Genomic DNA, 16,194 nt, shown 5'->3' with positions numbered 1-16,194 from the left:
CGACATCGACTGTGAATGCGTAGTTAATCAGAATAGCCGGTTGCACTGAGGATACAGGGCAATATATAACGGCATAAATCATAGGCACATATCAATGTACATAACACAGCATCAGTGGCATAGCGACATCGACTGTGAATGCGTAGTTAATCGGAATAGCCGGTTGCACTGAGGATACAGGGCAATATATAACGGCATAAATCATAGACGCATATCAATGTACATAACACAGCGTCAGCGGCATAGCGACATCGACTGTGAATGCGTAGTTAATCGGAATAGCCGGTTGCACTGAGGATACAGGGCAATATATAACTGCATAAATCATAGACGCATATCAATGTACATAACACAGCGTCAGCGGCATAGCGACATCAACTGTGAATGCGTAGTTAATCGGAATAGCCGGTTGCACTGAGGATACAGGGCAATATATAACGGCATAAATCATAGGCACATATCAATGTACATAACACAGCGTCAGTGGCATAGCGCAACAACTGTGACTACACAGTAAAAGAGTAGCCAGTTGCACTGAAGGATACAGGGCAATATATAGCGGCGTAATAGTTACACATATCAGTGCGTTGTGTGTACACAGCGTCAGTTGCATCGTACAACAATTGTGAATACGTAATGATCAGAATAGCCATTTGCACTGAAGGATAGGGCAAAATATGACGGCATAGATCATAACACATATCAGTGTGTAGTGTGCACAAACACAGCGTCAGTTGCATCGCACGACAACTATGAACACACACTGTGTAGTAATCAGAATAGCCATTTGCACTGAATGACACAGGGCAATATATAAGGCATAAATCATTACACATATCAGTGTGCAGTGTGTACAGCGTCAGTTGCATCGCACTACAACTGTGAATACGTACTGCGTAGTAATCAGAATAGCCATTGCACTGAAGGACACAGGGCAATATATAATGGCATAAATCCTTACACATAACAGTGTGTAGTGAGTACGTAACACAGCGTCAGTTGCACCGCGCAACAACTGTGAATACACACTGTGTAGTAATCAGAATCGCCATTGCACTGAAGGACACAGGGCAATATATAATGGGATAAATCCTTACACATAACAGTGTGTAGTGAGTACGTAACACAGCGTCAGTTGCATCGCGCAACAACTGTGAATACACACTGTGTAGTAATCAGAATAGCCATCGCACTGAAGGACACAGGGCAATGAATGCTGCGGCGGGGGCTGGGCGCCAGCCACCGGGGAAGCATTGACTGCTATATGAAATGGTATAGCTCGTCCGCGGCATCATGCACGGGGACATAGATAGCCATCTCCTCGGGTTTCCCCGAGCTTCCGCTCTGCGATGCGTCTCCCGGGGGAGAGGCTTCGCCTATGAGGCAGGTAACGTTAATAATGTTGGGGAGAGAAGCTCTTTGCTGAGACATCTAATGTACCTTGTTATTGAAACAGAACACAGCGGTTTCAGAAACAACACATTCTCATCGAACTCTGGGCGGGAACACGCCCTCTTCGCACAGGTCCGACGAACACGTCCATGTGACTTTCCTCCCTGACACGCACATCAGGAGCGCTGTTTTTTTTTTTTCAGCGACTTCCTGAACTGCCTCTGGCGGAAGGGAGGCTCTGGCTCGCGACGTTCTGCCGCGCTTCAGCTTTACGGCCCGCGCCGAGGCCACCTTTCCGACGGCAGCTCCTTGGGCGCTGTCCACTCCAGCTCCATATCTGCCTCCGCCTCAGTGAGAATGGCCATAAGCTCCGCATCCAAAGAGGCGAGGGCGCCTTCAGACGGAGACTCGGTCCATTGGCGTCGTCATCGCCGTAACCGAACGAGATAATTCCCGTGCTTCCTCAAGAGGGCGGTAAATGGCCTCAAGAGTAACTCACGGGCTCTGCCACGTGAGGATGGCGTGGACCTTGGGCCGACGTCAGCGCCTCAACAGAACCCGCGAATGGAGATCTCTGCCGTCTCCCGGTCCGCGGCTCGACGGCGGCAGACTGGGGAGAGGCAGGAGACACAAGGTCGTCGCTACGTGTAACGGCCAGCCTTGCACGAAGGATCTGATGGGAAGCTCCTCACAGGCGGGACATCCCGATCCCTCGAGTGCCGCCTCTGCGTGGTCCCGACCCAGGCACAGCACACAAGTTGTGTGCGTCCGGGGATTCGATGGGTCCACCACACGGGCGACAAAGAGACATAATATAATCCACCGGAACGCGAGAGGGGAATTAAAACTCCTTAATATACTCCGCTCTGAATGCGTACATCAATGGTGAAAACAGACTCGAGTGAAGAAAAAAGATTCTGAGGTTTTTGGCGCCCGCCGTCACCTATATTGAGCAGTGTCAGCCAATCAGGTGATGGCGGGACCGCCATTGGCTATTTGCAAGCAAAAGAGTTATTCTATCAGACTTCATGATTTGAGGAAAATGGATTTCCCCATACGTAATGTCGAGAGACCGACTCGATAAGGGAACTAGCATCAGCGTGGCTATCGATCCTTTGCCGACATGTTGCTTATTTGCTGAGCTAACGAGCCTTTACCTGCAGCAGCAAGAGTAGCCTGGCTTGTGGTTTTGTTTTCGTCGTCGCTCTGTTAGTACGTCATATGCTTCGTTGATCTGATTGGTTGATTTGGCCCGTCTATCACCAACATAGGCCAATCAGCTAACCAGTATTTTCGCCCCTTACCAAAACTACTTCAACGGAAGGTTTTCAGATGGATATGCGGAGCAAAATCCATCTGGCGGAGTCAGGTTATATACAAACTACAATGCACCTCAACAAGGCAACATAATGAACGACACTCGTCTCATTCGTGGAGGTGGAAAAACAAGTTCTTTGTGACATGCAAGATTTGTTGTATTAAAATGTAAATGCAAAAGAAAAGGCATGAGAGTAGGTTGTTTTTGTCAATTTTAAGTTTTCATTTAAAATGTTTGCGATTTTAATATAAGTAAGTTACATGGTTACATATTTGACCACTTGCTTGAGCAACTTAATATATAGAAGTAATGCATGGAATAATTGGCTTACGTTGTTGAAATAGTGAGTATGTTTTAAAATAAAAATAGTGAGCACCGGGGTGTTTGTGGTACAGCCGCGGATCGCACTGCAAACGCAGCATATAAAGCACTATAGCGCGTCCTGCTTCTGTACCGTATACGCACCGCACATGCATTGCACACGGATTATGTGTGAAACCTGTGGTAAAATGATGGGAACAGACTTTTCTATGGGGAGTTGGCTGAAAGTTTAGCCTATTTATCCTAGCTAGCCTCTCTTGCGCTGGCTCAACTCTGTCTCCTTCCCTTCACGTTTTCTGACAGTCGGTAACTTATCGCATAAAAACTAACTCCGGGGTTCTTGCTGTTGTTAGAACAGCCGTGTATTACACAACACACCATCGCGCTGTTTTAAAAAAAAAAAAAATACAGTGATAATACCATGGATAATACCGACGCTGCCTTGCTTGTCAATTGACAGACTGACAGTTGCCGTGGTTTCTATGTCAACAATATGGCCGCCGCAAATATTGATGACGCAGATCGAATAACATCTATTAGGCTTTATAATATGACCATCTGAGTTATTTATTGCCGTGTGTCTTTAAAAAGTATTGGATTAGCCTAGACTAATTAGGATCAAGGTTGATATGGGATTTAGAAAGTAGCATAATTAGTAGCCTAAGCTAATACAATACTTTTTTAGAGAGAGTAGCCTAGTAGTATAGGCTACATCAATCTAATTACACAGGTGGGTATGTAATTAATAGCTAGTAATTAACTATTTTTCTTTAGAGTAATTTACCCAACACTGCTAATAACACTAACAACTATAGCCTATAAAAATGCACCGTGATTTGGACTTTATAAACCTATTTTTAGTTTTACTAGTCATGCATAATAATTGTTAATTTAAACAAATCAATTTTGTAAAAAAAAAAAATTACTTGCACCAAAAAAAAAAGTGAAACGCTGGACAGAGCCCGCGGTTCGATCCCCGGTCACCGGTCGCCCGGCGGCCGCGAGAAGGCTGACGTTAATTCATCGGAAGTAGCCACTGAGCTACACCAGCGCCAACAGCGTACTAACACTGACTTTAACACACACATCAACGGGACACACACAAGCGCGCATGACTGTTTCACAGTTGAAGACGAAAGTACACAAAGATCATTCCAAAACGTTCCAAACAGAAACACTTCAAGATAGACAACAATATTACGACACTAATAGTTAGGCTATTATAAGAATTGTCACACAGTTTCATATTTGTAGTGAATATTCTCTGGGTAAGATTTATTTGTTAAAGTCTTTCTTTATACATTAAGCCTGCATGGCTACCTTAAACACTGGGTTTGTTCCATGAATGTCAGGTCATGACAAGCAGAAAATGAGATTAAACAGACTTTTTTTTCTGCAGTCCCTTGTTTCCCCCATAGGTCCATACCCTCAAGGCCCCGGCGCTGCTCTTCCTCCGCAGGCAGGGTTTATAATGCAATGATGTTCTTCTGCCTGATCTCTTCTATTAGAATGTGAAACGCCATTTTCTCCCCTTTTTCTTTAGATGCACTTTGTTCTTAAACAGCTGTGGGTTTCTGACTCATTTGCAGGTCCACACAGAATCTGTTCCCACAGAACTCATGCCAGTTGTAATAAATATTTAGTCCAGATGTAATTATCTCTAATCTCAGCTCCATTTAACACATTTTAATTGTAATCCAGTCCACAGAATTTTGTCTTTCCACCCCATAATCAGGACATATTTTGTGGACCTACCTGTTGGTTAACAATATATTAACATCAGTCCAAATGCTTGAATTTGAACAATTTGACTGAAAATGATAATGAAATGAATTTGACACTCAAAAACAGGCCGAAAAAAGATTCTTATGCACATATAAGACAATTTTACTGTGTACTTTTGTATCTGTGAGGAAACCCTGTATTGTTACTGTAATGATAATGAGATGATTTTTGCATTTAGGACTTCTGGGTTAAAACTGACCAAAGATGCACTCCACCTGTTCCGTTAAGTGGTTCGGAATATAGTTTTGTTGGACTTAACCTTTGATTTTTGTTTTCATTTAAACAATACATGTTTAAATGCTTACGTGGCATTAACAGACCAGCCTGACTGTAGGTCTGCTGTAGAAAGACTTTCTTGGTGTTAATCAAACTTTAGTTAACAGTTTAATTATCCTAAACTGAATCAAACTATCCTTAAACAGCTACCATATTAAATAGAAGATTATATTATTAAAACAATCAGAACACCGTTTAGAACGTTTCCGAGATGTAAAGTGATCTATTTTGGCACTGTGTTTCTGATGAAATCTGTTTTTGCAGAGAAGTGCAGGTACTTTGATGTAAAAGTTGTCATGCTGGGTTGTGACAGTTCTTGTGCACGTTTTCTGTGAAGGATGTAATTATGCAAGTCTGTAACGTTAGAGAGTTGAGTCACTTACACTGATGTAAGTACAGCTAAAAGAAATCAAAATGTGCCTTGCAACAGAACAAACAAGTGATGTTTAATGAAGACAGCATTTAATCACACCGTCGCTGTGCTTTGATGGATCTTCGAGCCATCTACAACTTTCTGTTTCTGAAGACAATTAAAGGAGAACTCCGGCGCAAAATGAACCTTTGGTCTAATTACACATTGTTACCTAGTCAACCGTTATCTGAGATTTGTTTTCATGTTTATCGACTGTAAATAGTTTTATCTCTACAAACAGTTTAGCCTATAAAGCTAGTATAACGCTAGTATATTGGGCATAGTGTAATGACAAATAAAAATCGCTTGTTAATACCACTAACAAGGCTGAAAATAGCCCCACACTAACACGGTAGCATAATGAGGGTCCCTACCTTCAAACCGAAGCATTGAGAACTTTGTCAGTGTCCAGACCGTTTAATAAGAAGATATTTTAAACATACAGTCAACTTCGCGTATACAGGCAGGAGCCATCTTTGAAATACAGTCTCTGCCAGTCGATCTACGAACGCCGATCCAAGCCTGCTGTTCGCGCTCACCTTATCACAACTTATAGCTCGTTCACATCTCACCAGCACACTTGGATCGGCGTTCGTAGATCGACTGGTAGAGACTGCTTTTCAAAGATGGCTTGTGCCTGTATACGCGAAGTTTAAAATATCTTCTTATTAAACTGTCTGGACACTGACAAAGTTCTCAATGCTTCGGTTTGAAGGTAGGGACCCTCATTATGCTACCGTGTTAGTGTGGGGCTATTTTGAGCCTTGTTAGTGGTATTAACAAGCGATTTTTATTTGTCATTACACTATGCCCAATATACTAGCGTTATACTAGCTTTATAGGCTAAACTCAGGGTTCTCAAGTTTTATCAAAAGCTTGGAGTGAGATCACATGCGGTTAGGGGAGGAGCCTTAGGGGAGGAGCCCCAGTGGAGCCCCGCCCCCCAATTTTACCCATTGTTCATAATAAACCAGCACAAATTGAAATTTTAACAATTGGTAAATCTGATAAATGACAGAGCAATTCATCACATCAAATAGGCCTATACTCTTTAATGTTATATTTCAAAATTACACACAACAAATTGCTCCAAACAGTTTGGAAAAACAAATCTTTTTGCATTTTTCCCTGACAACTTTGAAAAATAATGCAATGGCAATGATTAATGTATGTTTTGACAGGATATAAAATATTACCCAAAGCACTCTGCTTTAATACATGTAGCCTTAATGTAACTAGAAAGACTACAGTATAATATATAATTTAAAATAAAATGTAGAAATACATCTTCATTCCTTCCCATAGCCACTAACATTTCCCTTAGCCAAAGCTTCTGGCCTGGTTGCAAAGTAGTTTTAGAGTTTTTGACTGCATCAATAATAATGTATACGATGGGCTATATATTAAATGTTCTAGCCTAAAAATGTTAGACGAGCTTTCTTCCAACTTACCTTCTCCATCACGACCTATGATCACGACGTGTGTTCGCGCGATTTTGTTGGTTACCTAGTAACGAACGTAGGCTACTGTGGCCGAGAATGTGTGTGTGTTCGCGCGATGGCCGAGAATGTTCCGTCAACTTCCGTGTGTTCGCGCATCTATGTTGCCTAGTAACGAACGCAATCTGGCCGAGATACGGACGCGCTGGCGGCAGGAAACTTCATTTTGTGTGTCTGCGCCTCGTATACAACGTTATATAAAACTTACAGGACAACTTGGTTGGCATTGCCTTTTCAGCGTGAGAAATACATGGTGTGGCGTGTGAGCGTGTGAACTGGTTGAATTGCGTGTGTCTCACGACCAATGCGTGAGACTTGAGAACCCTGGCTAAACTGTTTTTAGAGATAAAACTATTTACATTCGATAATCATGAAAACAAATCTCAGATAACGGTTGACTAGGTAACAATGTGTAATTAGACCAAAGGTTCATTTTGCGCCGGAGTTCTCCTTTAAAGTGACGGCAGCCATATGTGTGTGTCATTAATTTTGTTGTCAAAACAACAAAAGACAGCTTTAAGTTAAAGGAATCAGGATTAATAGTCTATGTATTTAATTTATTCAGGACTAAAATACTACCCAGTGTTATTTTCCATTTGATTGTGACTTTGTTGTGATTTCCATTTGAAAGTGAATTTATTCAGTTTCTGTATATGAATACTAGTGTTAGACCTATTCAAAAACTTTTCTCTTTATTTGTATCTTTATTCTATTGTATTTATTTGTGCTACTTTTTTCAATTTAATTAAACTATTTAAATCAAGCTTCCTTGTGTTGTGTAAATGTACAACCCCATTGTAAAAATCCAATGAGCGCAAACATTTAGGCAAAATAAATGTAATAATTTTGTTTGGAAAAAATTATTTTCCCTTTCTCCCCCTCAAACAAAAAAAATCCCCCCCATGAGAATCATCTAAGGGGGGATTTCCCCCCCCCATTTTCCAAAACGAAATTCAGGCCCTGATTCTTCTCCCTCCTCGCCTTCTCCGTCGAAAGTGTCGACTCCCACCTCTTCGTAATCTTTCTCGAGAGCGGCTAAATCCTCACGGGCCTCCGCAAACTCGCCCTCCTCCATTCCTTCTCCAACGTACCAGTGCACGAAGGCTCTCTTCGCGTACATTAGATCAAACTTGTGATCCAGACGGGCCCAGGCCTCTGCGATGGCTGTGGTGTTGCTCAACATACAGACTGCCCTTTGAACTTTGGCCAGATCACCTCCTGGAACCACAGTTGGCGGCTGATAGTTGATGCCGACCTGATTATAGTAAGAAGAAAAGCAGTTTAAGAAACACATTTTTCCACACATAAAAACATCATGCAAATATTTACAATACTGTTTAAAAGTGTAGGGTCTGTAAGATTTTTAAAATGTTTTTGAAAGAAGTCTCTTCTGCTCACCAAGGCTGCATCTATTTTAACAGTATAGGATGCAGTGAAAACTGTAAAATTGTGAAATATTATATTGTAAAATATTATCTTAATATATTTTAGAATGTAATTTATTCCTGATATCAAAACTCCAGTCTTCAGTGTCACATGATCTTTACTGCTGTCTATCAGGCAAGTCTACAGTACGTAATTTCTCAGACTTTCCACAATCCAACAAACCCAGATTGAATGTTGAAAACCAGCGCTGACCAATGCCAACAGACGCCAACGGGTAACCCACCGACCCAACAAAACCCAATATAGTGTCTGTTGCCGTTGGCCGGTTGTCGGTGCAGTGTGAATTGCCCTTCAAGGACACAGACTGACCTTGAACCCTGTGGGGCACCAGTCCACAAACTGAATGGTCCTCTTGGTCTTTATGCTTCCAATGCCATAGTCAATGGACAACCTCTCCATCAACAATGAAGCAAAACCCGATCCAGTTCCACCGCCAAAGCTGTGGGAGATGAGGAATCCTTGTAGTTCAGTGCACTGATCGCACTGAAAACAAACGCACAAACTATTAATTAATCTATAAAAGAAGTATAAGCAGTATTAAAGGAGAACTCCGGTCAATTTTAACATTGAGCTCATTTTTTGTACATTTGGAGGGCTGTCAGTACAGACAAAAACGACAAAAATCGGTGTTGCCTACACCGTGTTATCCTCTTTTTAAAATTCGCACCCTGTTGACTTCAATGGGGCAAGTTCTAAACCTGCTTTTAGCCTCTTAACTAGTGATGTTACATATGACACTGAAGCTTCGATGTGCGTATCGCGAAAGCGAAGCAATTTCTATTGAAGCCCCGTATCGGGGTGTGTATTGGTTTCCCAGAGGTCACGTGATCGATGACAAACGAAGCCTCACTTTCTGTCCAATCACGTGCGCGTCTCGCTTTGGGTGTCAGAAGGCTCGAAGGTCCTTGTTGGCTCAGTCTGGTTGATGGGTTTGTGAGGCGAGTGCTGTACTTTGAAAGTTAATCAATACATTACATTTAAATAACCAAAACTACTTATTATTTTGTTGTTGTGTCTTTTTGTTTTTGTAAGATCGTTGCACTTTTGGTGTTTTTTTAGGTAATTTGGGTGTTTGGTGAAGGGTTTGTATTTACAGCAATGGCAACAGCCAAAAAAAGGAAGACTTCCCCTAACTGGGAATATTTTGAGCTTAAAGCTTCCAATGTATGAATGCATTTCTAAAAAAAGAAATAAAGAAATAAATATTTATTTATTTATTTAGTATTATTTTATTTTTTATCATTGTATTGTATAATTGTTGACCGTTGATGTGTCTTATATTCAGTCAATGTACATGTACAGTCACTCCCAACAAAAAAAATGTATCCTCACACTTCTGAGGTGGAAACCTTTGGCTTCTGTTGGAAAGTGGTGTAGACCAGTGCAAACAAAGCTCAAATGCCGCTTCTGATGCGATCGTAGAAGTGGATAAATACCTTACAGAGACAAACATACAAAGAGCTGAAGATCCACTTGGATACTGGAGAATGCAGAGACATGTCTACCCCCATCTATATACATTGGCATTACAGAATAATTAAAATCTTTATCACCTTTCTGTCATTCCTACAGTTACATAAGCACGTGCCAAGTGTCAGATGAACAGATGATCCTATCACACAATGTCCTTATTCACTGTGTGTGTGTGTGTGTGTGTGTGTGTGTGTGTGTGTGTGTGTGTGTGTGTGTGTGTGTGTGTGTGTGTGTGTGTGTGTGTGTGTGTGTGTGTGTGTGTGTGTGTGTGTGTGTGTGTGTGTGTGTGTGTGTAGAGTAGGGGTGGAGCCGAACCCGAATACGGTATTCGGAAAGGCACAAATAACGTGTTTTTTACGAATACTTATTTCGAACAAATACTTTAAAAAAATATTTGTATTCGGGAACAAGAAAAACTTTATATCAAAAAGCTGCGTTTCCTCACGAGACCTCAGTGCATGCACGGATGAGTGAGTGACGTTCAGGAAGAGGTGACTGACACAGGCTGTTCCACACATGAAATGGCGTATGTATGACACGCCAATTCGTATTTCCATTTTTGGCGTGCTATCAACACGCATAATCGCTTTTCAGCGTGTTTATCAACGCCTTTGACTTAACGGTATATTACTGTATTATGTATATATAAATATATGACCTACCCCAACCCCGTCCCTAAACCTACCCGTCACTGGGGTTAATACCATTTATGAGTCTTCTCCTACCATCCTAGGAAAAGAAATATCGCTCCACAGATGTAGATATAGATTTTGCTTCGTTTCGCTCGGACATTTAACGGCGTACACATACACGCGGAATCACTCGGACATTTAATGGCGTAGACATACACGCAAAAGATTTCGGCGTGGACATACACGCGGATAGCTCAAAATGCGTATAGATAACACGCCACTTGACTTGAAAGTGGCGTGTATGTTTACGCAAAGTCATGATGTCATGTTGCAACAGACATAAAATTTACGCTCGGCTGAGCGAAAAAACACTTAACTACATCACTATTTTTGTTAAATAGATTTTTATACCTTAACTGGGTTCCAGAGGCAGTTTATAACTTTCGGGAAGTGGAGTTTGATCGGGAGATTATTCCATTACGCTGTATTATTGACGTCTGCAGTCGGATGCTCTCATGTTCGCTCTGTTTACGTAGACTGTTAGCTCGGTTGTTTTTATTACATGGCTTGGTTAAATTCTGATGTAGAATGCGGTCGGTTATTTCTTAATAACAGACCGCTGCTACGTATAACACACCGTTGCCATGAAAAACAGAGCGTTGCCATGGATTCTAAACGTAGAGACGGAACGGACTATTTTCTTTAGCGGAAGCAATACGATCGTTTTTAAATCAATAAACTCCTTTTTAAATCAATATTTTGAGTCAAATTATTGATTTATCTGGTAGGTAGCCATGTAATAAGCGGGATAATGTATAGCGAGGCGGTTGTTATAACGAATACAACCCCTTCAAGCTGATTCAAGACCCCCACTTCTAATTTATGTTATAGTTCCCTGGGAGACTCAGACTGACAGCTGTCAGCCGATGACGATGCTGTGTGGTGTTTTGAGAATATCAGCTCAAATGGATAGTTCATCCGAATCAGATGTTGAACACCAATGATCGCGCGCGCGAACTCGACAATTGACTACTGTGGACTTCGACCGAAAACAGGAAGTAAATATAGGTACGCGAGCTGGCTGAATTAACATCATTTTTATTCATATCTTTCACATCTACTGCAGTCAGATTGACCATGGTCACTCTTAATAACACCACTCACATGGCTGTGCACTTGCAATGACAAATCAAGGATGTTAAGAGGCTAAAAGCAGGTTTAGAACTTGCCCCATTGAAGTCAACAGGGTGCGAATTTTAAAAAGAGGATAAAACGGTGTAGGCAACACCGATTTTTGTCGTTTTTGTCTGTACTCACAGCCCTCCAAATGTACAAAAAAAATGAGGTCAATGTTAAAATTGACTGGAGTTCTCCTTTAACTAAACAGAGAAAAATGTCTTACCAGTTTGCGTACGCGGTCAAGTACCAGGTCTACGATTTCCTTGCCAATGGTGTAATGGCCTCTGGCATAATTGTTGGCGGCGTCCTCCTTCCCAGTTATCAGCTGCTGTGGGGGAAACAGCTGTCTGTTTGTTCCAGTTCGAACCTCATCTGAATGGGAAAAAAATTATTAAAAAAAAAAAAATTTAATTTCTTTCTTCTGCTGAAGACAAAAGAAGATATTTTAAAGAATATGGGTAATCAAACAGTTGATGTACATCGACTTCCATAGCATAGTATGGAAAAAAATACTATGGAAGTGGGCCTATCAACTGATTGGTTACGCATATTCTTCAAAAGAAAACAGTAGAAATTCATACAGGTTTAGCAAAAAAGTAAATGACAGAATTTTCATTTTTGGGTGAACTCACTATTTAAGTCATCATGCAATCAAAATTGACTTTTAAATTGTATAACGGTGTATTTGTTATAAATTAATTATTTGTGCACATCAGGATTTAAAAATAATAATAATGTGCCCTCGTAAACTCTTAAATCAAATTAACTTTAAATTACAAAGCACATAAAAATTACTACAAATTAAACTCAAATGTAAATGAAAACAGAAAATATAAAATAAAAGCTAGGCTAATTATTTTTTATATATATATATATATAAACATTATAATACATAAATACTATAATAACACTGGGATGCTGAGAGTGTTCTACAATTGGCAGGTTTTTGGAGGCGAGGGGTTAAAAAAAACAGTTTCTATAACCACCTTTGTGTCAAAATATCATTAGCTGCTTCTTTTACTAGTCACTATGATTTTCCCAAGCAAGACATGTTCCTTGATCAACATGTTGATACTGGAACAACATTCCTCCCCAAAAATTTAGTCCCAACCACATACCTACCCCTAAACTTGAACCTTACCCATAAGCTATCCCTAAAATCAGAGGGAAATGATAGGTGAATAACACCTGACCCTGATTGGTTGTTGATCAACAAAGATGTTGATCCAGGAGGAATAGTTGTCAGTCCCTTGGTGAAATCAGGTTCATCACTTTTACTACAATAAAATTAGGTAACTTGATATTAACCACCACAAAAAAAACCCCAAAAAAACTATTTTTACGCTATTTTATTATGATTTACAGTAGTTACACTAACTCTAGTGTGGTCGTTTTTGTAAAAGTCTACAAAGGTAACGTTAGTGAAGTGTAAATATCTCCTGATCTCGTTACCGATCTGAACTCCCGCCTGACCCACATGAATAGAGATACACTCGCGCTGGAAAAAAAAAATCAAATTAATCAAGCTACAACAACCAACGTCAAAAAGTTTTGTTTTTGCCTACTCGTTTAATTAGATCATTAACCATCATATAATTGATAAATGTAACGTACGGACAGAGGCGGTCGGATCCATGTGTGACTGTGTGTGTTTGTGCGGATGGAATCACACTGGAAGCAGCCAAGCAGGTGGATGGTTACTCAAGATCTCTTTACTGGGCCTGGAACAGACAGACTGGGACAAACACGATCAAAAGCTGATTAGTGTAGGCTACATCAACGCATCAACGTTGCTCAATATTTAGCAGCGAGAGATATGAGACTCTGCTCAATATACATTTTACGAAGTGATCGTATAGTCAGTGGAATAAGTAAGCAATAAGGTTAGGGTTGCCACCTATGTCTGATAAAAAACCGGGACATATCGATGACCCGCCCAACGGGGAAAAGCGATTAAATGCGCGCTTCTTACATGCGCTTTTTGAGGCACACACGCACACTAGCACACACACGCAAGGTCTCTCGCTCTCTCCCTCTCTGTCGTCCGCGCGCTACACAGTTTGAACATGTTCACGTAGCCTTTCGAAAACCGGGACATTCAGTGTCCCGGGAGAGTGCATAAATTTCCCGGGACAAGTTATTAAAAAGAAGGACAATCCCGGTAAAACCGGGACAGGTGGCAACCCTAAATAAGGTACGAGAGGCTGTGCTGTATCGTGAATAAGTAACGGCTGGAGGGCGTTGTTAGGCACGACGCGAAGCGGAGTGCCTGCAACCCCTTCAGCCGTTACTTATTCACGATACAGCACTTGCCTCGAGTACCTTATTGCTTTTATAAAACGGTTGCCACACAATAAAAATATTAAAGCCGAAAAATATGTATCTATGCAACTTTCATGAAGTAAAATCACTAAAAGCCTGCCTTCCGCTGGAAAAAATAGTCCCGGAACGTGAACAGCAACAGAAGTTACATATATTATTTCGCCAATAGCTGGGTTTCAGTCACGTGATTATGATGACGCGCGAAATTCAGATGGAGGGCAGGGGAGTGAAGAGCGCAATGGACGAGATGGAGGAAAGTCCGTACTGTACCTCTTTACAGCTATTACAAGAGAAAGATATAAACAAAAAATCAAACATATGTTGGACGTGATCCTTACGTTATGAAGAGGAGCGATTTTCAACTGAATTGAAAGATTTTCCTGCCATCGAGGTGGTAGATATCAGCAACTACCTCGTCTTACAGACATACTTTGACTTTACAAAGTTCGTAAATGTTACACGTTACACAAACATAGCCACTTAAGTTGTATTAACTCACCATTGACGAAGTGATCACTGCACAAACGGGCATTTTTCCCATTCGGCTCCTCCCGACCGCAGACGTAGGTTTTTCCGGAGTTTTTCGGTCAATTTCTTGCATTTTCCCCCTTTATGAACAACAACTTTTGGTACACGATAAAAACTCCTCGTGGTTTGATCGATTTAAGTAACCATAAACGACGCAAAACATAGGCATTTTGAGTTTGTTATAGTGCTTTCTAAATACAGCAAATCACTTCCTGCCCTCCATTTGCATTTCGCGCCATGGCAACGCAGTGGCGTGACGTCATATGAAAACAAGCTATAGATGGCGGCAAAGACTGTCTTTATGAGTGAGTGAGTCTGTAGAGAAGGCTTTTGAAAGGACTCGAACTTGTGATCACGGAGAAGACAGACGCAACTGACAGATGACTAACGTTATGCACGGAAAACCCCATGACTGTTAAAAGGACAAAATATGCAGCGGACATTCAAACGCATTTTTTTATTATGAATATAGGACTGACCTGAAGGAAAATGCTACGTCTACTGTAAATGCAGGTACACTCGCTTACTCGATCTCTCACAATGCTCTGCTCTAGCTTTAAATGAACAATATCAATGAGATGAAACATCTGTTTAAGTTGCTAAGAGTGGTTGCTAGGGGTGTTGTGTAGTGATACATAGAACCGTTGGGTGAAGCGGTCATAGCCGTGTTTTATCGTGAATAAAGCACAGCTATTGACCAATCAGAATCAAGGATTGGAACTAACCGTTTTATAAAACTCAAAATAAAACATACATTAAAGAAATAAAGTATAAATCACTGCCTCTGTTCTCATTTCTCATCAATTCACAAATACAGAGAAACTATAAACTGCGCCATTTTAGGTGGCCGTTCTTCTCTTTCTGTATTCCATTTATATAAAATGATGGTTACTTATGGCGCGTTCCAGGCAACCCGTAACCCGTGTTTTTCCAACTCGTAACTGGGAGTACATCGATCTAGTACGAGTTCACGGATGGGAAGTCACGGGTTTGACTGTCGTTCCAGTGCACTTTCACGGGTAGAAGGTTGGAAAAACACGGGTTACAGGTTGCCTGGAACGATGTACTCCCAGTTACGAGTTGGAAAAACACAGGTTACAGGTTGCCTGGAACGCGACATAAGTAACCATCATTTTATATAAATGGAATACAGAAAGAGAAGAACGGCCACCTAAAATGGCGCAGTTACACAGATCAGCACGTGCGAGCACGTGTGCCGACACGTGAGTTAGGACTAACACTCAATTTAGCCAACATAACTCTACACAGAACATGACAAATCTTAATAAAACATACCTGGGACAAACACGAACAAAGGCAGGTTAACAACACGTCTGCGGCGCATTACGGCTGCGACACGGCTACCGGAGCTGATCGCGGCCATTCTAGTCAATGCGTGTGTTTACACCGGCCGCGAAGCGGCGCGTTTCAGAAGCTTCCCAGAAGCTGCTCTCCGCGCCGCTTCGCTATATATAGGCGCCTAGTCTATTTTTGACGGACACCGCGTCCAAGCCGCACCGTAAATACAAAATAAAAGTAGAAAAACACTGTCAATTTCATAATAAACACCCTGTGCAGAATCCCAATTGTATTGCACACCAATATATCCTT

The 16,194-nt window shown here is 41.3% G+C and overlaps 1 protein-coding gene across 1 annotated transcript; it reads right to left on the bottom strand.

The window, feature by feature from the left end:
* Window positions 1–1,940: 1,940 nt before the first annotated feature.
* LOC130069366 (tubulin alpha chain, testis-specific-like) lies at window positions 1,941–15,967 on the bottom strand. Its single transcript, XM_056233216.1, has 5 exons — window positions 15,880–15,967; window positions 11,957–12,105; window positions 8,759–8,932; window positions 7,985–8,258; window positions 1,941–2,002 (listed from the first exon to the last, which is right to left on the bottom strand). The coding sequence occupies exons 1-5, from the start codon at window positions 15,965–15,967 to the stop codon at window positions 1,941–1,943; spliced, it is 747 nt and encodes a 248-aa protein (XP_056089191.1).
* Between the last annotated feature and the right edge of the window lie 227 nt (window positions 15,968–16,194).

This window comes from Rhinichthys klamathensis, unplaced genomic scaffold, assembly GCF_029890125.1.
Source record: "Rhinichthys klamathensis goyatoka isolate OS25496 unplaced genomic scaffold, OSU_Roscu_1.1 h1tg000363l_1, whole genome shotgun sequence".
NCBI classification, from domain to species: Eukaryota; Metazoa; Chordata; class Actinopteri; order Cypriniformes; family Leuciscidae; genus Rhinichthys; species Rhinichthys klamathensis.
This window is presented reverse-complemented; position numbering and strand designations above follow the sequence as displayed.

Coding starts and splice junctions, on each gene's coding strand:
- LOC130069366 (XM_056233216.1), bottom strand. CDS start 15,967: ATGGCCGCGATCAGCTCCGGTAGCCGTGTCGCAGCCGTAATGCGCCGC. Junction 8,259..8,758: donor GGTGCCCCACAGGGTTCAAG/GTCAGTCTGTGT, acceptor TACTATAATCAG/GTCGGCATCAACTATCAGCC. Junction 2,003..7,984: donor CGACACTTTCGACGGAGAAG/GCGAGGAGGGAG, acceptor GCCTCTCCCCAG/TCTGCCGCCGTCGAGCCGCG.